This window comes from Anarhichas minor, unplaced genomic scaffold, assembly GCF_050575085.1.
Source record: "Anarhichas minor isolate MPS153535 unplaced genomic scaffold, ASM5057508v1 ptg000010l, whole genome shotgun sequence".
NCBI classification, from domain to species: domain Eukaryota; kingdom Metazoa; phylum Chordata; class Actinopteri; order Perciformes; family Anarhichadidae; genus Anarhichas; species Anarhichas minor.
This window is the reverse complement of record NW_027466456.1, coordinates 12,753,849-12,779,660: the sequence shown is the minus strand read 5'-3', so window position 1 is coordinate 12,779,660 and position 25,812 is coordinate 12,753,849. Positions and strand designations below refer to the sequence as shown.

General features: G+C 39.7%; 3 protein-coding genes across 10 annotated transcripts in view; 1 reads left to right on the top strand and 2 right to left on the bottom strand.

The window, feature by feature from the left end:
- The window catches only part of rabgap1l (RAB GTPase activating protein 1-like), a 102,169-nt gene extending 96,642 nt beyond the window's left edge, over positions 1-5,527 (top strand). For all 5 annotated transcript variants that reach the window (XM_076088238.1, XM_076088237.1, XM_076088240.1 and 2 more), the window contains 3 exons: positions 406-477; positions 1,133-1,333; positions 2,017-5,527. In XM_076088238.1, the coding sequence (XP_075944353.1) occupies positions 406-477; positions 1,133-1,333; positions 2,017-2,172 (429 nt within the window). In that variant the 3' untranslated portion in view covers positions 2,173-5,527. The remainder of the gene's footprint in view (positions 1-405; positions 478-1,132; positions 1,334-2,016) is intronic.
- On the bottom strand, positions 5,516-16,039 carry LOC142946751 (interferon-induced protein 44-like). 3 transcript variants are annotated; one of them, XM_076088242.1, is made up of 9 exons: positions 15,945-16,039; positions 13,270-13,427; positions 11,025-11,567; positions 10,446-10,494; positions 10,109-10,304; positions 9,245-9,397; positions 8,974-9,145; positions 7,200-7,300; positions 5,516-6,819 (listed from the first exon to the last, which is right to left on the bottom strand). In XM_076088242.1, exons 2-9 carry the CDS (start codon positions 13,313-13,315, stop codon positions 6,613-6,615), a joined length of 1,467 nt encoding a protein of 488 aa, XP_075944357.1. In that variant the 5' UTR covers positions 13,316-13,427; positions 15,945-16,039; the 3' UTR covers positions 5,516-6,612. The 3 variants fall into 3 exon arrangements, with proteins under 3 accessions (XP_075944357.1, XP_075944358.1, XP_075944359.1); XM_076088243.1 differs by having other exon boundaries at positions 13,270-13,464; positions 15,945-16,023; XM_076088244.1 differs by lacking the exon at positions 13,270-13,427 and having other exon boundaries at positions 15,945-16,025.
- A 560-nt stretch (positions 16,040-16,599) lies between these two features.
- On the bottom strand, positions 16,600-25,713 carry LOC142946748 (interferon-induced protein 44-like). Of its 2 annotated transcripts, none has more exons than XM_076088233.1 (8): positions 24,039-25,713; positions 21,862-22,404; positions 20,252-20,300; positions 19,671-19,866; positions 19,428-19,580; positions 19,150-19,321; positions 18,688-18,788; positions 16,600-18,267 (listed from the first exon to the last, which is right to left on the bottom strand). In XM_076088233.1, the coding sequence occupies exons 2-8, from the start codon at positions 22,331-22,333 to the stop codon at positions 18,073-18,075; spliced, it is 1,338 nt and encodes a 445-aa protein (XP_075944348.1). In that variant the 5' UTR covers positions 22,334-22,404; positions 24,039-25,713; the 3' UTR covers positions 16,600-18,072. The 2 variants fall into 2 exon arrangements, with proteins under 2 accessions (XP_075944348.1, XP_075944347.1); XM_076088232.1 differs by lacking the exon at positions 24,039-25,713 and adding an exon at positions 23,191-23,327.
- Positions 25,714-25,812: the final 99 nt, after the last annotated feature.

Here is a 25,812-nt window from a genome sequence, read left to right as displayed (position 1 = left end):
AGAGTTTGAATTGTTTAAAACCATCTGCCGTGTTTTAAATGAACATAAATAAATAAACATCTCACTCATTTGCTCTTTTACAATCAGTGCATTGGACTTTAGGTTTTACAAAACCGTTAACTGCAAAGATTCAATTTTTTTGTTTTTATTCACACTGTTTCTCTAAGTGTTTTGTAAATAAAGGTCATATTATTGAAGATTGAACTACATACCGAAGAACAATGTTTTTTGTTTCTTGAATATGAGGAGATGTGTGAGTGTGAAAACAGTTTTGATGGAAACGGTCATAATGCTCAGTTGAGTTTTCCTCGAGAAACTCAAGTTTATAAATCTAAAATGTGTCCGTTATCTTGTAGTTCACATGTGTCGTCTCTTATGTAACCCAAAATCTTCAACTTGTTGCAGATCTGCTCCCAGCTGAGCACCAGGCTGGAAAAACAGCAGGCGGCAACAAAAGAAGAGCTGGACATTGTCCGGGTGAGATCCCACTGTTAATCCACAGCTACTGTAGCAGGGAGCAGATGCAAGTTAGGAGACTTGTAAAAGAACAAATGAATTACCAAGACTGTGTTTTTAGTTCACTTAAGACAAGCCCAGGTCGGTACATTACCACACCTATAAAGAAATGATCCAGCACCGCTCGTTTAGCCCTTGTGCGTGTGACAGTGTATCAAAGAAAGACATCCGGACATTCTTCTTGATGTAATGTCTAACCAGATGAAACAGGAAGTTGTAGTGGGACATAACGCAGCAAGGGAATAATCAAAAGTCTTCAGGAGAGTGATACTGTAGTAAGTGTTTATGTATTACTTCCTCTTATGTCTCGGTGTTGGTTGGTTCACCACAGCACCCTGCCCATGGTGACATGACACTTCAGCAGTCATGAGCAGTTATTATAAAGATTTACTGTCATCTACATCGTCGTGAGAAACTAATGAGGACTTGCAAGAGATTGAAGCTGAGAGGACCAAAGGGGAAACATAATTCATAGATAAGCATTGTAAATGTATAAATGTGCTATTATTGACTGGTGTGGCATGTTAGCTTTGGTTGATCTGAACTCGCATGTCTATACAGTATTTTCACCCACCAACCTCTGCTAATGCGCCCGCTTGTTTGTGTTCCCGTGCAGTGTAAAGTGATGGGCTGTGACCACTGTAGGGACCTGTTCACAACGCTGGGGTCCCTTCAGGCTTCGTCCCCTGGCAGAGACAGGACGTCCACCGAGCCGTTGGACGAGGAGAAGGACGGACTGAAGGAGCAGCTGAGGCACCTGGAGCTGGAGCTGGCACAGACCAAACTGCAGCTGGTGGAGGCCAAGTGTCGCATGCAGGTAAGCAGCACCGAGAGGGACAGTGATGTCAAAAACAATCATAATAACGGCTGCAGAGAGCTTTAGGGAATAGATATGAATAAAACTAACATTAAGATCTAAGTAGATATCACAAAGAATGAAACTGTAGTTTGCTTATAATAACAAAAGAAAGACACCAAACACAAACGAGTCTAAAGCCATGCTCACGGTCATAAACCAAATTCTTGGACAAATTAAAATGTTGACCTGATAACGGCGCTAGATGACAAGTTATTGGATCATCAAAGTACATCTGTGCCAAATTTCCTGGCAATCCATCCAATCGTTGTAAAGTATCAGAGAAATATCAACTTCATAACCTTAAAAACACCACATGATAAAGATGTCATACAGTAAATACAAAAGCACCTGAACCCATTCTAAAATAGAAGTGCATGCAACCGTGTATGTGACACTTAGGATACACAAAGAAGATAGTCCATTAAGTGTATTAGAGCACACAGGTGCGTTGGAAAGACCGTTGCTAATTTGAATCGGCAGTTGTCGTAAAGTGCTCATGTGTGATTGGAGATATGTTCTGTAGCTGGACGGGATGGATAAAGCGCTAGAAGACAGAGCCACATGACAAAAGGCAGTGATTTAGATGAGCTCCTCAGTCCGCCTCCTGCCAACTCCTCTCTGGTCCTCTTGTGCATTTGCAGGAGCTCGAGCACCAGCGGGGAGTACTGATGAACGAGATCCAGGCGGCCAAGAACTCGTGGTTCAGCAAGACTCTGGGCTCCCTGAAGAGCTCTTCCTCTTCTTCCTCCAGCTCCACATCCCAGACCCCCTCCTCTCCAAAGGACGGCCCTGCCTAGAGGACCCTCCCTCCATCGCTCATTCCCCTGCAGGATGCACATTAGAGCTGAGGAACACAAGTTGAAGAAACAAGCAGCAGAGAAATGCAGTATTCCTTTTTCCCCAGCCGCTGGCACAGCAGAGCTCACCGGCTACTTGGACTGCATATATCTGAACGCATGAGGAGGAAACGGGCGGAGGACTTGACCTGCCACCTGTCTTTCCCAAACTGTTTCTCCTTCACTGGTAATGTGACAGGAGACGGTGCATTAATCAGTGAGGCTTGACGACCACTGAATTCAAAGTTCAGTGTGGTTTTTTAAAATTTTATTTTATGTTCAGTCGTTGCTGACACTGTTTTGTTGAGATCTCATTATAGGAGAGCTGAATTAACACATACGATGGCGTCCTTCATGCAGGTGAATCATTTAGCTCCACCTTGTGACCAGATAATGCTACTGCAGTTATTGTCAATTTATATGTACGAGATTATGTTTTAGGTAGCAACATTCAGTCTCACAATTTGAACAATATTTCAGTGATAGTGATAGAGCTCCAGACGCAGAGATATTATAAGTGTGCCGAATAGAAATATTAGTGATCTACATTCACCGTCTTCATCGCAGCAAAAACTCTGAAAAAAGGAATACTGCATTCAGTCTTAAAGGTCGACACAAAAGGTTGTATTTCTTTATAGTAATATAACGTAAACAATGTTGTCATATAAATATGTATAACTAATTATTGATTTTTGTAATAATCTTGTACAGTTCTTTAAGAGAAGAAAAAAAACACAATGAGAAGTTCTTTTGTTAATTTTTTTATTTTTATTTTTTACCGTTTGGATTTTGAATGTCATCTCTCTAGATGTTGACGTAAGCACAGTGTGTGATCGAGTCGGTCGAATCTAAATGCTGACGAACCAAAGTGACAACCTGCAGAGATCCTAATGTCCCTCCTGTCTTTATCTGGGTTGAAACGACTCGCGGTGTGCAAGAGCACTCTAAAGAAACTTTAGTTCCAGTTCCAGCTCTTGCCTGTACGTCTTTAATTCACTTTTTTTGTGTTTCACTACATGCAGATTTCTAACGTCCAGTCATCTTTTTTTTTTAACAGCTATGATCACAACAGAAAGTGTCTCTTTTCCCTTTCTGACTCCGTTCCGTCTTTTCATATTTTTGATGATGATTCAGTTGTAATTACTATAAAACAATGGCACACATCTTCTGTGATAATGTGAGGTGCATATGTACCAGCTACATATTGACCTCAGTTGTAAATGTTGAGTTTTGAAAATGTTTTTAAATGTGTCCGTCAATCTAGTTGTTTTAAAGTGACCAAATTGTCTCTGGTGTCGGCAAACGGTCAGTATAGTTGGAGATGTCCGGGCTTGTGAGTTTCTGGCATTTCTTCTTTACAGACTGAAAACTAGAGACTCAGTAGAGTGCAGCTCTCCACCAGGTGTGTCTGCACTGACCACTGTTGTGTGATTGAATGAATACAACCAACAACTGGCGAACCCCCGTCAAGGTTCCGTAAAACACATTTCATTCAAACCCAAATTAAACTCGCCACGCTGTCTGCCTATGAAGCAGCAGTGGATGGGGGGGTCGGAGATGCACTCAGCTGTGGTATCACTAGCGGTCGCTACCAGTCGGGTGCCGTGTAAGAGTAGTGAGTGAGTGAGTGAGTGAGCAGGCAGTAGATGGCGGTATAAAACAATAAAAGGTGTTTTGAGAAAGTGTGTGTCACTTGAGCATACAGCCATAAGTGAGCACCCAATCTGTAATGCAGTTTTGCACACTCACTCGCTTACTTTCACACATGTAACATGCACAATAAATTGGGTAACTGTATAGTACAGTGTATGCTCAAAGTATCCGTTTCATAGCACAATTCATCCCTAAGTAAACGCCTAGCATAACATTAATAAACAAGATTAAGTTGCGGTGTTCCCCGTCATTGCCAAACAGTTCTAAAGCCATTTGCACAGCTGTCCAAACACCTTCTTTTCCCGTCGTCAGGTTAACGCAACACACGTTTTAATTAACTCTTTGCGCAATGAGAACAGCATATCTCCCCTGTGTCCATGGTGGACAGTTGGCTGTGTGGCTCAGTGCCAACACTTTAATTTGTGTATGCTTGACAAGTGCACGTCTCACTTAGGAGTATAGTTACTAGTTCCCAGTAGTACTTTAACTAGTACTATGTAGTTAAAAAGCTCTAACTGAACACATGAGCTTTATTGACTTTGAAAGAAAATAAATAAAATTCAATAACTACAAACATGTTGTGATTACATTGCTGGTTGCTATTATCTACAGTAAATGTGAGGACCACAGCCAGTGATGAAGGACACATACAACGATTAGCCAAAAAGTCTGTGTTTTGCTTTAACATGAATGCGTGCTAGTGCTGTGTTAGCAGGCAGAGAGCTGCAGTGTAGGTGCCAAATGTCCCGCTTTATTCTCTGGTTGTCACTGAAATCAGCCTTTGGACTCTGACCGAGCCCATGTGTACTCGTTTGTGTGCGAGTGTGTTTTTCGATGTGTGTATGTACAAGTGTGTTCTGCGCTGTAACTCAAGTGGTTGAAGTTGAAATGGTTTCTTCTTCACATGGCTGCCTTTTCTGTTGATGACGGAAGCTGTTGGCTGATGAGAGGGAAGCCATCTGACAGTTTGAGTTCCAGCTGTGCCATAAGAGCTTCCCCTCTGCTCTGCTCCGTCCCCAATGGTCTTCCTCTGTGCTCCCAACGACCTGAACCAACCTCACCCACAACCATGTCATCTGATCCTATTGACAGCTGTGCTCATTATCATTTCTAACCCGGGGCCTCCCAGTACGACCACTGCTCTCTCAATGGCCACTGAGCAGCTCTGTGGAAGGAAATGCATCAATATGATGCAACGGGAGAGGAAGGATTCATTGAATCCCAGGAGGCTTTTGTATTTCCAGGACATTCCTGCTTACCTGTTGTTCATCATTCTTGTTGGTCACACCTGTGACAGTTGCAGTACAAAGTCGTACAACCAGTTTAATGTAAGATGTTGCCAAGCTGGAGAAAGCTCCCCGTCTTTTATGTGCACTAACACAACATCTGTATTTTAAACACTATTTCAAAATGTGCGTTTGTTCAAAAGTTATCCTGAGCACGGAGCATAGTTATTTTTTAACTTATTGTCACTGAGAGGACGGCTGCCAATGTATAATCCACTCTAATTCAATTGATTTCAATGATGCAAAAGCGAGTCTGATAAGAGGTGTGATGTGTGAGTCCTGATACAGAGAGGGATTGCTCCTCAGCTGGTCCGACTCCAACACTGTTTGCTGTACAATAACTCTCTGACATTAATAAATTTCAGTTTTTCTGTTCATTCATGCACTTTGAGCTTTTATTGAACAACAAAATACTGACAATCAATCAATCAATCAAAATGTATTTGTATAGCACATTTTAAAATACAACAAAAGTTGCCCAAAGTTCTGCACATAGAGTAGATACGCAGTCATACAAACAAAGACTGGATTAATAACAGTAAGTGACATTAAAATCAAGACTAACTGACACAAATCACACAAAAGTGCCATGTTAAAATCAAAGGTGATAGGCCAGGGAAAAGAAATGGGTTTTTAAACGACTTTTAAACATTGGTAAGGTGGATGACAACCTAACATGAAGGGGAAGGTTGTTCCAGAGCTTAGGGGCAGCAACAGAGAAGGACGGGTCGGCCCGGGTTGTCATAAAAGCTGCTGGCTGAGAGATCTTAGTGAGCGAGGTGGGGTATAGGGCTGCAGCAGGTCATACAGATAGACTGGGGCGGCACCATTTAAACACTTAAACAAATAACACAATTTTAAAATTAATTCTGTACTCTACAGGTAGCCAATGAAGGGATTTTAAAATCGGTGAAATGTGTTCACGCCTGCGTGTACCAGTTAAAAGTCCCGCTGCTGAGTTCTGCACCAACTGAAGGCGTGATAGAAGTTTTTTGCCTATTCCAGCATACAAAGAATTAATTACATGATGAATGATAAAGGATCAAGGAATGATAAAGGATCTACATAAGGAAGTGTCCAAACTCTACATGACATTTTATCACTGAAAACTAGAAGCACAAACTAATAAGCATGATTGTATCTGCTAACACTGGGAAGTTGTTTCCATGGCATCAAATGCTCTTAAGAAAGAGATTGTTCACTACAAAGCTTGATGAAAAAAAAAAAAAAACTGCAAGATTTTGAACCAGGATGCATAATGTAAAGCAGCTAAAGCTAAATCTGGGCAATGCACACTACTGTTTGGAATCACCTGTTATATTGATGTTTTTCTTCATATTAACAATAGCTCATTGTTATCAGCCATTTATCCATTTATCCATTTATCCAGTGCAACGACAAAGCTATGAATGGGAGTAGCCATCTTGGCCTGCTGGACGATGGGTCATTTTGAGGAACTTATTTAATACATTGTTACTTCTTTGGTTTCAATGCTGCCGAGTCGGTCACTGAGCTCTTCAAAGTAACCATCAACGGAGCGAAGCATCTGGATGACAGCGGTGAGAAGTAGGATGTCACAGTTCTGGTCCAACTCAAACTCTTTGCTGTAGTTCTTCACCGGAACAACACAGGAGACCGGCACGCCGAGCCGAGCGCTGACCTCCTGCATCTGAATCACAAAAGCAACACAAAAGATGCCAATGAGGGAAGTTGTTTGCACCACAAGACAAATAATTGCATTCATTTAAGTAAAGTCTCATGTTTTGTTTTTTCTACTACTACCACATTAGAGAGGTTGATTGTGTTACATGTATGCGTTGCTGTAGGTTATTACCACCGATTACAATTCAGTGACAATGTTATTATTGTATATTTGAGCCGTTACTGTACACAAGGCAAGAGAACTTAATAAGATAACAAGAACATAAAATGTTAAATAATATGATTTTCTGATTTGTTACCATGTGGCTCACACACGGATCAAAAACATAAAACTGCAAACAAGCCTTTTCACATTTTCTTTCTTTCTCAATTTAAAGTGGATCTCACCATTTCCTCAACGTAGCCGCTCCTATAAATGTTGCTGATGTCCTGTGAAACCAAAGGGCAGGCTTCATCCACTTTAGTCAGCAGGACCAGCTGAGGAATACCTGGAAAGAAAAAGAAACGTGTTCAAATAGTGTATCATTTTTTACTTTGAAAAAAAAAAAAAAAAAAAATCAAGACATCCTGTGTCTATCTCTAAAATGCTGTGTCTCTACTGTGTTATACTATTAGAAACCACATTTATATTTTGTTTTATTTAAGCTTTTCTATAATTTTGTGACAGGTGATCTCTGGACATTAGTATAATATGTTGTATGTCCTGACATGTTTTAATGGCTTGTGAACAAACAAAATATGTGTATAGAGAATTATTTTTTGTATAGTTCATGTCACACTTCAGCTCCGCCCATTTTACAGGGGATGCATCGGAGGTGACTTGTCTGTACTTGGGACAGCCAAATATCCCAGAATGCATTTTGCACCAGCAACAGGAAACAATGGCGGAGGAGAAATCACACAACTGGAAGTTGAAACTTTCGAAATACTACTGTTGTTAAGTCACAGAAAGTAATTTTAGGCTGTTTTTAGGGGAGAAGTTAGTTGTTTAAGCATCAAATCTGTGGTCGGTTTGTAAAGATTCAGCCGATTTAAAAATCTGCTCCGACGATTTCGGAGATGTGAGAGGTTGCTAGCGGGACCGGCAGTAAACCAGCACCGGGGGCTCAGCGCTCATGTTACCCGCCTAGAACTGCCTGATCTCGGCGAGTCTTTTTGAAACTTGCCGCTGGTATTGATGTCTCTTGTCGCGTTTTCCTGGGCAAAGAGTACAGCAATCCGGATCTGATCCACATACATATAGATATACAATTACAATTATATTTATATATATATATAATTATATATGTATATATAAAATTGTATGTATAAATACATATAAGTGTATGTATACATATATGTGTATATAATATAATACACTTATATAATAATATATAATTTTTTATTTTAAATGAAAACGAAAAAAACAGTGTTGTCATATTTAGTTTGATTGTAAAAATACTTTACAGTAAAAAAACGGATTAAACTCATTAGCAAGACCAGCTGAGGTGGTGATGTCATCAAGTAAGCTGCTGTTCCAATTGTCCGTACTGCGTTCTCTGGGCTTGGAGTCTGGACTTGGAGTTCAGACTCCAAGTCCAGACTCCAAAAGTTCACAAGTCCGTATTTGTGAACTTGGGTATTGAGAAATCTCTCACTCACCTAATCAGCTCATTCAGTGCACCTGTTAGTCACACCCACCTCATCAGCTCATCACTCTCACCTGCCCACTCTGCGGCACCTACTATTTAAACCCCAGTCTCACACACACTCACTGCCAGATCGTTCTCCGCATTTGGCCAGACTTTCCCGCGTTTACCCTCAGACTGTTTTCCCATTGCCAACCCTGCCTGTTTGGACTTCTCCGCCTTGCCTCTGCCCCGGTAAATGACTCAGCCTTCTGTCCCCGACCACGAGAATAGCCTCTGCTTCCTCTGGTTTCTGTCTGCCTTCTCCCCCTGACGGATTGGCGTTCCACCGAGTGGATTTCTCCACGTGAGCTGATCTGAGACTGTTTGCCTGTTTGTCTTCTGCCTGGAATACAGCTTCGTTCAACTATTCCGTGTGTCCGTCGTACTGCTTCTCCCCACACCTGTTCCAGTTCATGACTTTTCCCAGATAATATTTTTCTCAGTGAGGTCTGGGGATGCAGTAATGCCACTTAAATGTCGTTTTTACTGACCCATCAAGTTGAGTTTTCTGCGAATAGCTTCCAGCTTCTGCTCCAGCTTTGCAGGCATGATGGAGACCTTGCAGGCATCAATGACGTAGGCCACACAGTGGATTTGATCCTCCAGGCCTGGAGACTTGCGATAGCCGCTGGCCTCCGAATGCAGAGGAGCTGAGGGGTTGAACTGAGTCATACAGGTGAAAGAAAAGGACGGTTTGAGTTACAGAACAAACGCTTATTGTGTTTATTATCCTGCTGAATTTAACAAAAAAAGAAGCTGTACCTGATAGGTGTCTGGCAGATGACCTTTGAGAATGCTGATGATGTCATCGCCATCAAGGCCCGCCCCCGTGCTTTCCTCCAATCCCATGGTATCACACAAGATGATTGGCAGTGGTTTTCCTCCTCGTCCAGCTTTCACTGAGTAGGTGCGAAACTGTCAGATAATAATGGAGTTTATTACACATTATCTCTGTCATTAGCACTAAAAACCGTACTTTTTATGCTTTATATTGGTGAAACGGGCTGAGCGGAGAACACAATACCAACTCTTCCTCCATTTTCTTTGTTAAGGGCAGATCTCAGGCCAGATTAAAGACCTGCCTCAACAGGTCTACAGCCATGCTAATGGCTTTGTGAGGCTGTGCTTGGGCACAGCGGTGCTTTGAGCCAAATGCTGAAACGTCAGCGTGCTAACATGCTCACAATGACAATGTTAGTGTTCACCATCTCGGGACAGCGTGTTACCACGCTTTAACAATAAATAAGTACATTTTAAAGCTGATGGAATGACATTAGTTATGCTGAAATGTATTACTTATTGTTATTAATCAAAATGAAAGTCTGACTCCATGATGGCACTAGACTACAGCAAAGAGTCGGGCTATCATCAGAATTATTACAATTCATACTGAGGAGGTCTTTACAGAATTCCACCTCATCCATCCAATAGTTGATGAGACTGTTCATTAAAAACAACAAATGTAAACCCTGTGTGCCGCTAGCATCATTAAAAATGTTTAGAATTTCTCATATCACCGTAGTAATGGTGTATATTATGTTGCTTATTTGTGGTTGAAAGATCAGATATGTTTCACAATGATATGAACTATATACATGTTGCTGCAATAGCTGAAACCAGCCTAACCTGTGTGGTGACGCTGTTGGTAGAGCAGCCGGCGATGGCCTGGTTGCTGACGTGGCCTCTGAATACAGAGTTGATGGAGTTGAAGAAGCTGGACTTTCCAGCTCCAACGGGTCCAATAAGCAGGACCCGAACCCGGGACACAGAGCCGGATACGGGGCAGTAGGTCTTAATACTCTCCATCATCTCTGTCCTCGTCCTGACGAAACAAGAGCAGCTTTAAAACATCTTCAACTATAATAGTCTTTTTGTAAAGTATGACATGGAGCAGAACACTAACATGTTAAAAATGAGTAATAGTATTATTATATGATGCAAAGTGTTGTCACATCCAGCTTACTCGTTTTCCCAGACCACCGGCCTCCATGGCTTCTCAAATTCTGGGATTGCTGTTGAAAAGCAAAAAACAGCTTTAAAAAAAATATGATCTAATACCATCCAGTGATTTCATTTAAATTCTGTTACATTGTAAATGTTTTTTGAAGTTATGAATTAAAGTGATCAAGTAATTCAATCTAAAAGTAAAACCACTCCCTTGTTTGTTTCCTTACTTTTCCCTACAAAATAAATATTCACACTGAACTGAAATTATTTTCACCATGGTTATTTGTCAGTCAGTGGTAAAAAGAACACTACAGCTATCTGCCACCTAACTAGAGCGAGCCTGTTCAAACCTGATGTCTTGTAGCAACAAAAATAAGTCTGGTTTCTGGTAGCCAAATTGATGGTGTTTGTTTATTGTGTATCCTGGCAGAACTTAAGGATATTGTTTCCAAGTGCAACAAAAATATTTATGAAAAGATGAATGCTTTGCTTATAGGTTCAGTGCTGAATCAGGCTCACCTTGTGCTTGATGTAAGACACACAATATCCTTTGAAACACGGTTAGCATTAATATTTAGTTGTTTAGTGAACTTACCCTCCACTTCATAGACTTCACACTCTGTCAGGTTGAGGTCGTTGCCATGCATCTCTGCAGCAGTGAAGTTGTAATAACTTCCTGGATTGGAATAGACTACTGCTTGGTTTCCATTGGCAAGAGCCAACGCTTCTCCAAAATATGGACCAGAGGTACTTATCATTCTCACTGCATTAGCGGGGGTAGTAACAGGATATTTGAGGAGCTTTTCTCCACTGAAGGTGAAAAGAAAGGCCTGGTCATCATGCACGTACTGCCCTGACTGACTGAAGGGTTGTTGGGTGTAGCCTCCAAACACATAGCCGGCAGCGTTATAGCCCACAGACAATGTGGGACAGTGGGTGTCACATCGCTTGTGGAAGGCCTTGCCAGTGAAGCCATGGATGCTGGCCTTGTACAGCAGCTGGAGTTTAACTGTTCCCAGCTGGGAGCAGATGGTTTTCTGCTGGCTGCTGGTTAGCATGGAGCTCATAGTGGACAGTTGGACTGCTGAAGTGTGTAAAGTACGATGAATGATCCTTTGACGTTTTCTCACTTTGGTGTCTAAATACAAAAAGAAACGGTTTCATTAAAATGCAGGATATCCAGAAAAATGTACTTCTTTTAATCCCCCTGGATAAACTAGATGTATGTGGGTAGCACCCTATGTTCAAGGTTTCAAGAAATGAATATCACTAAAATAAAACCATTAAAGAACTCAAGAATTCGTAAAACAATAACGTGACAAAATAGTCTATTACTGTTGCGATTGATGAATTGTGTTAAAACATAATACACACGTCAATTGGTCCAATAGCTGCTGTCATCAATGTATTTTATATTTCAAGAGTGAAAAATAGTCTTCCTCATTCCCAGTGAGCATTTTTCCGTTTAAAAGACGTCTATGGCCACCAATGAAAAGACGTTCAAAAGTGGAGTTTTTTCACCGACTATTTGAAGACGTTGATTGAATGTTCACGCTTAGACCAGATTTCAACGGGTTTTGCAATACTAAAATTGTTCGTCCTTGTGCTAATATATCATAATTTTAGAGGCTTACTAAGAAACCACATCCACATTTCTCAATTGAAAGCCAATATTGCACATCCCGGTGAAATCTGGTCTAAACATGAACGTTTAATCAGCGTCTTCCAATAGTCGGCGAAAGAACTTTCACTTTTGAACCACTTTTAAATGTGTTTTAAACGTCACCGTGTTTTAAATGTCTTTTAAACGTCGAAATGCTATCAGATCAATATGTAGCAACTAAATACTTAATCACAGTAACACAACAGTTTCCACTTACAGGACAAAGAAGACCAAGCGACACAGGAAACAATTAATTTGTATTTATTGAGCAACAATATAAATATAACAAACAATGTTCTTTATATACAACCATAATCTCCCTTTCCTTCTTTAAATGTCGTTGTCAAAGCCACACAGCAGCCGGTTTCAGAAGGTCTGCCATATTTTCAAGTTGGACATCTGTAAATAAACCAAGTATTAGAAAAACATTCACTTTTCACCGGAGACCATAGTCGTTTTTAAACGTCTTTTCAACGGAAAGATGCTGACTTGGATATTACACAGTATATACTTTAAATTGTTTGTATATTACTGTATGCTAAACAATGTTTAAATCCGTCTTCTTATTAATACATTACTTTGTTTTACTCACTCCCTCATTTAAACTGTGTACTCGCTCTCCATCGTGTATTTTAGATGTGAAATGTCCTAAAATCTCTAATTTATAACGTTGGGCTACAGCGACAGTCCATAGAGTCTCCAACATTAACTAACACACATGTTTATGTTTACTGTTCATCCATACTGCTGTAGCTACAAGCTAACACTACCAGCTAACATGCTAACGCCACAAGCTAGCAGCCTCGCCTGCATCGTGAGCAGCATAAAATTATACTAATGGTGCATATTTCGGTTTGCAATAATGGAATCCAGTAGTTCAAGTACTTACACCGTATGTCGTTTGCGTGAAGCCTCACGTTTATTCCGTCAGCTCGTTCACTTCGCTCCGCAAGTCCCAAGCCGAGTTTCCAGAAACAGTGCATGGCCCAATCCCAATGTCCCCCCCTAAAGCCTCAAACCCTGAACCCAAGGACTTACTGATGAGCGTCTTTGAGTGTGAGACTGTGAGGGCTTGAAATGGTGTAAATAGGAATAGGACAGCACTTTGCTGCAACATATCACGTTACCATGAAAACGACAAAAAATAAATGTACAATTGTGGGTATTTATTTCATACTTTGTACTCCCTGATTTGAACGTTTTCCAGTCTCTTTCCAGCTCATTGGGTAGAGAGGGTTGTCCAGCAACCGCAAGGTCGGCGGTCCGATCCTCGGCTGCTATGAGTCCTGTGCCGAAGTGTCCCTGAGTAAGACACTGAGCCCCCACTGTATATCCCTGTAGAGATGGGTCAAATGCAGAGAACAAATTTCCCCTTTTGTGGGATGAATAAAAAATAAAAAAAAGATGAGGTAATTTCATATTTACTCGTTTTTGTCAAAATGGCTTCAATGACAAAATCAAATATTTGATGAATAAATAAATATCCTCTGATTTCATGTTTTTTTTTTGTTCCATCTTTAATCCTTTAATGTTTCTGAGTAAATTTAATACGACTGGCTGAACGCACGTGAGCCGTAGCTACTATTTGTTTACCTTTTTTTTACATCTCCATGCGTCCACTGGTTACCCCGTGTCCCATTTCGCATGTTTTCGAAGACTCGTATACATGCGACCATAGTTATTTAGCCTTGGAAAGTAACTTTTAATAACTTCACTTTCAAAACTCAGAGGATGACTAATATCTTACTGAGATTGTGATCATTTTACAGATGATTTATACTTCATATTATGTCCATAAACGGACCAACGTGAGCTCAGGTAGACAGGTTGTGAACCTGAAATATCACTTTAAGTCCGGTAACGTTTCAAACGTTGAGATTAACGACACGTATTTTGCTAATTCTGTTTTGTGGTGTGAAATAAAACTAACTCTACGTTTTGTTTTGTTACAGGGAGCCAGGAGCTGAGGGGGGAGAACGATGGCCTCTTTACCGGGGACAAACATTCAGCAACCATGGCTTGGAATTAAGACATTAGTCCTTTTGTAATATCTCCATTTGACCATCCTGTACTTAAGGTTACAAGTACATTAGCTCTCATCCTATATCCTTCACTGATAAGACAACCAGTAGAGAGGACAATACACTTCTGATGTGTTATTGTTGCTGTCACAGAGATGACAGTTGTGACTGTCACCTTTTTCTTTTATTTATTTAAATTGAAAATAAGGCATCCATGTAAATGATTTCTGTGTGAATTTGTGTTTAACCTCACATTGCAATGATTTGTGGGTAATTCCCTTGGGCAAAGTCTGCATCTAATGCTGATTTATGGAAAGGGTTCATAAAGGGCTCAAAATGTCTGCCAGAGAGCCTCAAGCACTCGATGATTTGACAGTGGGACAGCCCTAAACCCTCACGGACTTTGCGGAAGCGCGCCTCAAAGTCCGTGAGTCCGTAAGGGTGGAGATTGGGATTGAGCCTCGGAGACCGCTCGGTTCAGCCTTGGCGGTCCTCAGTCCTCAAAGGATTTGGCCGACGTAGACCGCGAAGGCTGGGTCCTCCTCCGAAGGATGCAGCTGCTGGATTGAGACACAGCTAGTGGGACAGCCCTAAACTCCCACGGATTTCGCGGGAGCGCGCCTCAAAGTCCGTGAGTCGGTAAGGGTGGACATTGTGATTGGGCCCATGTTTCAAAGTTTTAGAAGCACTCTGTCCCTGCCTATGCGTGTTCCAGCAGTAAACACACACTTTACATGAACATACAGACAGACTCTGCTCTCATTACGATGTCCTGGGAGCTTCTTGTTGACAGCACACAGTCTATAGTTCCATATTTACGACGTTTTATAATATGAAACATTAAATGCGTTGAAATCACGTCTCCGTGTAGACCACATTCCACCGGCCAGCGTAATATGAACTGCTGTCAAGTCAGCAGACACTCACATCTCCGTGGTCAACTCAGCAGACACTTAAATTGTAGTGCACATATAACTCAGGTGTCAGGTGTCAGTCAGGTATTATTAACTTCCAGCAACCCTCAAATCAAAGAATAAAGACACTTTACGCACAATTTAGGTGTATTTCCCTTTAACCGTTTGGTTGCGTTTACCGTAAGTTTCAGCGTATATGTGCACTACAATTTAAGTGTCTGCTGAGTTGACCACGGAGATCTGAGTGTCTGCTGACTTGACCGCAGTTAATATGACTTTGGAGAAATAAGTTTAAAGTAACCAAAATCGTGTCTCGTTCAACCTACAACTTAACAAACCATCAATATTTTAAAACAAATTGGTGTTTTGTGACACGTTGATGCTGTAACCACATTTTAGCCGGTTGAAAAGACGGTGAAAATAGGTCTAAGTCGTTCAGACTGAATTTCAACCAGAAATCATTGTTGGTGCTCACTGGGAAAATAAGAAATCAAAAAAAGAGTTTTACTTAAAACACTTTTTCTTATGCTTCCCTGGCCCAGAATAATATAAAGTGTAAATGTTTCCTCTCAGACTGACTAACATGGCCACAGTTTGAACAAACATCAGAAAGAAATAGTTTGCCACACCCCAATTATTACCACCTGCATCTGCGATGACAGCTTTTCACTGGTTGCCACTTTCTTTTAAAATCATTTTGAAATTGTAAATAATTTCACATGTGGCTTCAATCGGAAGGGAGCTTCATTTTAACTAGTTCATATTAACTATCTTATGTCCCAACCCTGATACAGTCACAATCACAATCACAAAAGTCAACCGAGTGTTGAAAATCTCACTGACTACTTTATGTAAAAGTTTGGCAAGATATGAAACCCTTTAATATAATATTACTATGTTAACGTTTTCAGCCTTACCTTCTCCCCAAATAGTCGAGGATGCTGACCAGCTCTAACGGTAACGTTACCTCTGCAGACAGTGACACGCGGTTGTTCCAGAAATGAAACTGAAAGTGTCCGACTGCAACAATCTTGCCTTCAAAATAAAACTGAAGTTTGTCTCTAAATAATCTAATTTAGCCAACTGTATTCTGAACACATACTTTTAGATTAAAACAAAGTCAGAGTGAATCAGTAGCCAGTTTAGATACTAAAGCTATTCTACTAACCAATATTAGGCACACAATGGACCTCTTAGCCTACATCGTATTGTTGACAGAAAACCTGCTGACTCAGTCCTATTACACCAGAAGGACTGCTCCTCAGCTGGTCGTCTGCTGTATACTAACTGTCTGACCGGCATTAATACATTTAAAGTGTTTCAAGAGCCTTTATTGTCACTGAGTGCGTTTGTAACTCGAAGCAGCTGAATGTCAGATGTAACTAAGTATATTTACTCAAGTACTGTACTTAACTACTTTGGAAAGTACAATTTTGCAGTACTTTACTCAACTATTTCCCTTCTATGTGTTAGGGTTAGAACAAAGGATGAAGGAGCCTGCAGGCCGCAGGTACTCTTCTGCTGCGAGCTTCTTACTGCGCACGCGCAGCAGAAAGAATGAGCTGAATCCGGTTCAAAATTAAAAACAATATTTAATGTACTACACGAAATTCACTTACAAACTGAATTAACTATCAATAGTAATGTTCTCGAGAGCAGAGACCACATACACGCATCTCCTCACAGTCCGGCGCGGCCAGTTAGCTGAAAATGAGAGCTGCAGTAATCTGAGGTAAACTCCCTAAAACATTCTCTTTTGTATCCCCTGAGAGTCGGAAAGTGTCCGACACTGTCATAAAATGTGTGAATGACCCTCCTTGGCGATTAGTGATTGGCTTCATTTGAATTCTGTCCCCTCCCATTATCGATCCCTTAGCAAAACATCTTGGCTCCTCGCAAAACATCTTGGCTCCACCTCTCCGTCGTGGTCAGCTTTGGCATTTGACCATCCCACTGGCTCCATCCTCCATCGATAAGGTCGCCTCCATTTGCTGCTGCATGTCTGTGAAACCTCACTCAGAATCCCTATCTGACCCTCAAGTCTTACAGTGTTTTAATACCTACAGTGACTATACTTCTATAATCTAATACATTCAATGAGTTAATATACTGTAACATATAATATCCTCTATAAATGAGAATATTTGTAAACATAATACATTCCATATGGAAACATATTGTGACTAACATATTTATTATTGTGACACTTCTACTCACCACCAGGGGTGTTATTAAATCCTACTAATAATGCTTTTAATACTGAAATTCTCCACAAATGCTACTTTCTACTTGAACTTCTACTCCACTGCATCCCAAAGGTAAATATTGTACTTTTTACTTCACTACATTCATCAGACTGCTTTAGAGACTGCTTTAGAGACTGCTTTAGCAGATTTAGATTAGCAATACACATTTTAATTAACTAATAGATGATGATTTATTATTATAGATAAAGCAACCCAGCAATATATGAAGAAATCAAAATGACTTTCACCTTTTACCAGCAACATGAAAGTTATGAACACATTACTGCATCAATAATTCAACTTCAGTATTAAAATTATTACTTTTACTTAAGTAAAAATTTAAGTGTTTGGGAAATCAAAAATATGTGTAAACGTTTTTGTGTAAATCATCACATTAGTAGACGGTAGTTTTAGTTGCATTTATGTCATTTGTAAAACCTGTAAGTGATTTGGAAAAAACAAACTGTAAATTACACGATATTAAGTAAATTATAAGTATTTAATGTAAAAATGAAAGAAGCACTTTTTTATAAAGTAATCATTTTCTAAAAATATAATTACGATCAATATGAGGATCAGCTCACTGAGTTTCTGAAACCAGAAACTGGAGGTGCTGCTGCAGGACATACTGGAGGCACTACATGTCCCAGCATTCCAAGGGGTGCTTGGGAAACTCAAGAGGAGGAAGTGCACAGCGAACTATATCAAGGAATCACCTGCCGGTAAATAGATGGATCATTGTGATGGACATCATATTCCAGTTGGACAAAGTCGAATACATCCGATGCATCAATACTTCCTATTCTTTGGTGTCAATGTTGCTGAATCGGTCACTGATTTCATCAAAGTAATTGTCAGCGAAACGAAGCATCTGGATGACGGCACTAAGCAGCAGGATGTCGCAGTTCTGATCCAACTCCAACTCCTCGCTGTAATTCTTCACTGGAACGACACAGGACACCGGCACACCGAGCCGAGCGCTGACCTCCTGCATCTGAATCACAAAAAGACAACAAAGAATTGTTTGTGATGTAACAACTACATTTTGTTTAAATTTGTAAGTTCAACATTGGAAAAGTTGATGTTATATTGATGGTGTTTGTTTTGGTTGGCTACTCATTAAAATGCAAATAACTTTTAAACAAAAACCAGATGACATAAAATATTAAATATACCGGTTTGATTACCTGTCATCTCACTCAAGTACAAAAATACTTGATTTCCCACAATTTCGGGCCTTTAAGCAGAAAATCTTAAAACTCTCAAATTAGAGTTGATACATCTTCAATTCAACACCATCAAGTACATTGAACGTATCTGAACTAGATATATCACATAAAAACACATTACAACCCTAGAGTACAACAAAACTTATAGAGTTTTTTCCTTCTGTATAAAATTCTAAAGTCCTCACCATTTCCTTAATGTAGACACTCTTGTAAACGTTTCTCACATCCTCGGTCACCAGAGGGCAGGCTTCATCAACTCTAGTGAGCAGGACCAGCTGAGGAATCCCTGGAAACAACAGAGCAGAAAGGACATTTACAAAATGCTGTCAGGCTGTCAATTCTAGCACTTCTTAAATACTTTACTTTTCTGTTGCAATTTAAATGTTTCTTCTAAAACTGAAGCACAAAAAAAAAAAGATTTCTTAAACTGACCTTTCTTGAAACGTTTACTTGGCTACTATGTCTTTGTCTTAACTCATTCCCTCGTTTTCTCATTCACTATTCCCTATATAACAGACGCTGTGTCGTTTACTAGTCATCTTGCGTTGTCACGTGACTAATTTTCGCACTGATAAAATATGGGCCATTTCTTTGTATACAGTACAGTGTGTCTTCCTTATATTGATGTGAGACTACATGTTACTGACCCATTAGGTTGACCTTTCTGCGGATAGCATCCAGCTTCTCCTCCAGCTTTTGGGGCATGATAGACACCTTGCAGGCATCAGAGACGTAGGCCACACAGTGGATCTTGTCCTTCAGAGCTGGAGATTTACGATAGCTGTGGACCTCCGAATGCAGAGGAGCAGACGGGTTGAACTGAGTCATACAGGTGAGGGGAAAGACAGGGACAGTTTGAGTTAACTACAACCAAACCAATGACTCACACATTCAATATCCTGCTCAATGTCACAAAAAGCTGTACCTGATAACGGTCTGGTAGATGACCTTTAAGGATGCTGCTGATGTCATCGATATCAAGCCCCGCCCCAGTGCTTTCCTCCAGTCCCATGGTATCACAAAAGATGATTGGCAGAGGTTTTCCTTCTCGCCCGGCTTTCAAAGAGTAGGTACGAAACTGTCCAGAACAATACGATGGAGTAACAAACCACAAAATGGGGACCGAGCAGGGTTTTCATTTTGAAATCAATCAGTGGAAGGAACTAACCTGTGTGGTGAGGCTGGTGGTAGAGCAGCCAGAGATGGCCTGACTGGTGACGTGGCCTCTGAATACAGAGTTTATTGAATTGAAGAAGCTGGACTTTCCAGCTCCAACTGGTCCAATAAGCAGGACCCGAACCTGGGACACAGAGCTCACTGTGGGTTTGTACATCTTAATACTCTCAATCAGCTCCTTCCTCTTCCTGTAGAAACAAGAAAAGATTCAAAAAAAACTTTTCATTGAGTGAAAAGGTTGTTTTTTTTTAGCCTGGTTGTTAAAGAGATATTTTGTGCACAACCAGTTGACCTCTGTGATGGTAGCAGTCATGGTTGCGGATACAATTAAGAAAATAAGTCAAGAATTGTGCTTTAAATTGAATAGCACAGTACGAATGGCCAACAGTATCATTGCATAGTATTATGCAGAGACACTGAGTCCATTGTAATCTAAAATAGTTGGTATAGTAAGTCAAGCGTAGCAGCGTTGCATGTCATGGCATGTGGAACACATGAACTTGAGTCATACTGTATCATATATTGTACTAAAGCATGTTAATATTATTCTGTGCAGGACGGTATTCATCTTACTCCGACTCCCAGGGGATAGTCCTCCAAGGCCTCTCAAGTTGTGTGTGTTCTGTTGAAGAGCAAAAACAACGATGATCTTATCAAGTTTTATAAAAATATTACCCACCTATGCAACTTCTTTTCTTTAACAGAACATAGTATCAATATCACACCGCATATTTTATGATATTAATGATATTCTTTTGCCTGTTGTTTTTCATTGACGTCTGCAGATAAAATATTTTATTAATATCACCCAATGAGTTCAACAATACTAGCGGAGTTGTAGCATTAAGTTGAAAGGGAAGTTCTTTATCTGGACTGCACTACAATGACGAAAGGTTCAATCAGTCAGGCCACAATGTCGATCGTATTTAAAAGCATATTTATCACAATGCATTGGTCAGACGCAAGTTGGAAAAGTTTGCCCAGAAAGAAATCAGATCTGAGAGCCAAATACACGTCATTGAGCAATATATCTTGTCATAGTTTCAAATGGACTAGAATTAGTGCCTCTGGGTTGTATTCCTGCGCCAACCAGTCATGTTGCAGGTTACATCCATGTCTGTCCAAAATGTCCTCACTTCATCATTTTATCCTATTAGATGTTTGTCTGAATTTGCGACAAATGTGGATAAATTTGCTCAAGGCGTTCCTGAGATATAACGTTTACAAGAATGGAACGGACGTGAAGTCACAGTGATCTTGACCTTTGACCTCTAAAATCTAAACAATCATCCTCGATTCCAGGTGGATATTTGTGACAAATTTGTAGAAATTCCCTCCAGGCGTTCCTGAAATATCGGTGTCAAGCGAATGGACCGGACTGATAACCCGGAAACATAAATTTGATTACAATCGTCATAAACGGGTATATGTACGTGAAATTTGACACGCCTAGCGGAGATCTGCACTCGACTGAGCGCACCTTTCTAGTTAGTAACGCATTCTGTCGGAACCATGGTTGAAAGAAAACAGTTCCTCCAATAAACTGCTCACAACAAGGTCTGTGGATTATCAAGAGCAACCAGGTGATTTATGGAAAGAAACTTGCTGTCGAGTTTTTCAAATGTCTTTTTGTTTTAGCACTTTGAACACTACAAGACAACTGTCATGTATATTATACCTGAGAGAAGGTAGACAACTCTATGACCGATATCTCCAGAACTAGTCATCTGACATCAAAACAATCTACATTGATAAATAGCACTACAGGTAAGAGGAAAAACATGCATTTTTTATTTTGGGGTGAACTGTCCCTTTAAGATGCACAACTCCATCAGTACCTGCAGAGCTGCTGCTGTACCTGGTTCATTCATTTGAGCAAAGAGAAGTTTGAATATTCACCTTTTAATGTGTTGTGTTTTCTAATACATTTCATTTATATTGATGTCATTTTCACCTTTTGATTAAATTATGTTTCATACTCGCCTTTTATTTATGTTTTGCATAAATATGTTATTTTGAGATAATGGGAGGAGGGTATATCTGTTGTTTTTTTGAGAGGAAGGTCCAAATAAACATTGATAACTATAATGTGAGGAGAGCCTAGCTTTTTTTATACAATGAAATGTTAGACTCAGCCCCCCAAATCATTTTATAAATCATAATAATATTGATAGTGAACTTACCCTCCACTTCATAGACTTCACACTCGGTCAGGTTGAGGTTGTTGCCATGCATCTCTGCAGCAGTGAAGGTGTAATGATTCCCTGGACCGGAAAAGACTACTGCTTGGTTTCCATTGGCAAGAACCAACGCTTCTCCAAAATATGGACCACAGGTACCCATCATTTTCACTGCATAAACGGGGTTAGTAACTGGATATTTGAGGAGCTTTTCTCCACTGAAGGTGAAAAGAAAGGCCTGGTCATCATGCACGTACCCGCCTGACTGACTGAAGGGTTGTTGGGTGTAGCCTCCAAACACATAGCCGGCAGCGTTATAGCCCACAGACACTGTGGGACAGTGGGTGTCACATCGCTGGTGGAAGGCTGCGCCTGTGAAGCCATGGATGCTGGCCTTGTACAGCAGCTGGAGTTTCACTCTTCCCAGCTGGGAGCAGATGGTTTTCTGCTGGCTGCTGGTTAGCATGGAGTTCATAGTGGACAGTTGGACTGCTGAAGTGTGTAAAGTACGATGAATGATCCTTTGACGTTTTCTCACTTTGGTGTCTAAATACAAAAAGAAACAGTTTCATTAAAATGCAGGATATCCAGAAAAATGTACTTCTTTTAATCCCCCTGGATAAACTAGATGTATGTGGGTAGCACCCTATGTTCAAGGTTTCAAGAAATGAATATCAGTAAAATAAAACCATTGATGAAATCATTTTAAAACTTCAGTCCACTAAAACATTAAAGAACTCAAGAATTCAAAGTAACATGACATTGAAACAATAACATGACAAAATATTGTCTATTACTGTTGTCATTGATGAATTGTGCTAAAACATAATACACACACGTCAAATGGTATTTCAAGGGTGAAACATATTCTTCCTCATTGTATCAAAGTTAAGACTTAAAAGAGAGTTTTACCGAAAACACTGGAAGTCCTGCTTTTTCTTTTGCTTCCCTGGCCCAGAATAATATAAAGTGTAAATGTTTCCTCTCAGACTGACTAACATGGCCACAGTTTGAACAAACATCAGAAAGAAATAGTTTGCCACACCCCAATTATTACCGACTGCATCTGCGATGACAGCTTTTCTCTGGTTTACACTTTCTTTTAGAATAATTTTTAAATTGTAAATTATTTCACATGTGGCTTCAATCGGAAGAGAACTTCATTTTAACTAGTTCATATTAACTATCTTACGTCCCAACCCTGATACAGTCACAATCACAATCACAAAAGTCAACCAAGTGTTGAAAATCTCACTGACTACTTTATGTAAAAGTTTGGCAAGATATGAAACCTTTAATATAATATTACTATGTTAACGTTTTCAGCCTTACCTTCTCCCCAAATAGTCGAGGATGCTGACCAGCTCTAACAGTAACGTTACCTCTGCAGACAGTGACACGCGGTTGTTCCAGAAATGAAACTGAAAGTGTCCGGACTGCAATAATCTTGCCTTCAAAATAAAACTGAAGTTTGTCTCTAAATAATCTAATTTAGCCAACTGTATTCTGAACACATACTTTTAGATTAAAACAAAGTCAGAGTGAATCAGTAGCCAGTTTAGATACTAATGCTATTCTACCAACCAATATTAGGCACACAATGGACCTCTTAGCCTACATCGTATTGTTGACAGAAAACCTGCTGACTCAGTCCTATTACACCAGAGGGACTGCTCCTCAGCTGGTCGTCTGCCCTTCTATGCTACTTTCTACTTGGACTTCTACTCCACTGCAGCCCAAAGGTAAATATTGTACTTTTTACTTCACCACATTCATCAGACTGCTTTAGTTACTTTGCAGATTTAGATTAGCAATACACATTTTAATTAACTAATAGATGATGATTTATTATTATAGATAAAGCAACCCAGCAATATATGAAGAAATCAAAATTACTTTCACCTTTTACCAGCAACATGAAAGTTATGAACACGTTACTGCATCAATAATTCAACTTCAGTACTAAAATCTACTCTGAAATGGGCCACTCTGCATGAGTACTTTTACTTTTGGTCCTTTAAGTATTTTTTTAATGCTCATACGTTATTACTTTTACTTAAGTAAAACTTTTAATGCAGGACTTTTACTTGTAACAGAGTATTTCTTCACTGTAGTATTGCTATTTTTACTTCTTGATATTATGTAAATTATAGTATTTAATGTAAAAATGAAAGAAGCACCTTGCTTCCTAGCTGAGAGCGGAGCGTTCTCCGCTGGCTCCTGGTTAGCAAGGCGCTCATAGTGGACAGTTGGACTGCTGAAGTATGTAAAGTACGGTGAATGACGTTTTCTCACTTTGGTGTCTAAATACAAAAAGAAACGGATGATTAAAAATGCAGGATATCTTGACCAATTAACTCTGGTTAATTCCACTGGAGAAAAAATGTATCATCCAGGTTGCACCCAATGTTCAAGGTTTAATTTCTATATAAAATCATGGAAGTTACAGTCTTTTATCCTATCAACCAACGCTGATTACTGAACATACCGATGAAATAAAACTATTAAAATCATCAATTAAAAAAACTCCATTCCACAAAAACTTTAAAGAACCATTCAATCAATAACATGACAAACTACACTTAGAATCAGAGATCACTTCCTCCTCACATTATTCTGGACTGTTAGTGGGTGAATCAGAGGAAACGTGAATTACTTTATATTAGTATGTGAATATTGTGATTGTATTGTGTTAAAAACACACATCGATTGGTCCACTAGCTGCTGTCATTAAATGTAACAAATATTCTTCACTGTATCAAACTTTTGTTTCAAACACTGGAAGTTCAGCATCTTTTTCCAGTTATCTCTGCGCAGATTCAGGGAGAAACTTTTTAAAATAATATAGACATTTATTCCCCCTCAGACAGACAAAATAGAAGTTTCCCACAGCTTGATACATGTTGAGGCAGAACAATTATTCGATTTCCTCTCGGACTGACAAAGACATTGTTTGCCACACCCTCATCATTACAGACTGCAGCCAGAATGTTTTCCCCACATCATCCCATTGTTTTGCACTAGTAGCAAATTTCTTTTAGAATAATATACTAAATTAAATCAACTACAAACATGGCCTTCACTGGATAGAAATATGTGAACTGTAATATCTATTGGTTTAATCCATGTAACTATTTCTCAATCCAGGTTAAAATCGAGAGGGGCTCAAGGCCAGTCAGTTTTGGATGGATATTAATCTGGACAAACTATATTCCAAGTTTAAGAATAACACAGTACCAATGCATAATAGCTTGTTCTACAAAAGTAAACTTGATCTACAACACAACCTTGCCACACCTTCAGTCACAGAAAACAATAAAGCATTAAAAGTCCCATTCACTAACTTTAAATTAAAATTAGGCCAAATACGAAACCCTTAATTATATGTATAAATAATACTAATAATAATTAATATTCTTCTATTCATCCTTACCGGGTTGTCTTCTAGACAGCTGAGGAAGGTGCCCAGCTTTCACAGTAGTTACTGTAGATGGATGTTCATACAGGAGGTCATGTGCAATTGCCCACAGCTGGCAGAAATGAAACTGGACCAGACTGAAATAATTTTGCCTTCAAATGAATTATCTCGCATAAAGACCAAGAAGCTACTGTCAGAGTGAGAGACGCCAATAAAATCATAGAATCTAAAATAAAGCTGTTGAACCTCACAGCCAACTGCCCAGCCATGATGATGATGATACTATTGTGAAGATAATATTGATTTGAAGATAAGTAGCTGTGTATTTAGTTTATTTTGGTAACATTTGTAAACTTCAAAATGCATTATGATTTTTGTGTCAAACAAGGTCTCTCCCCCCCTTTGGAGAAAGGCAGACATAGTAGAACAGGTCCAGACCACTTCTAAACTTCATTCCTACATAAAGCTAAATAAAGTGTGAGAAAACTGCCACTCAAAAACACTTCTGTTGGTACGAATGGTTCTTACATGAGGCT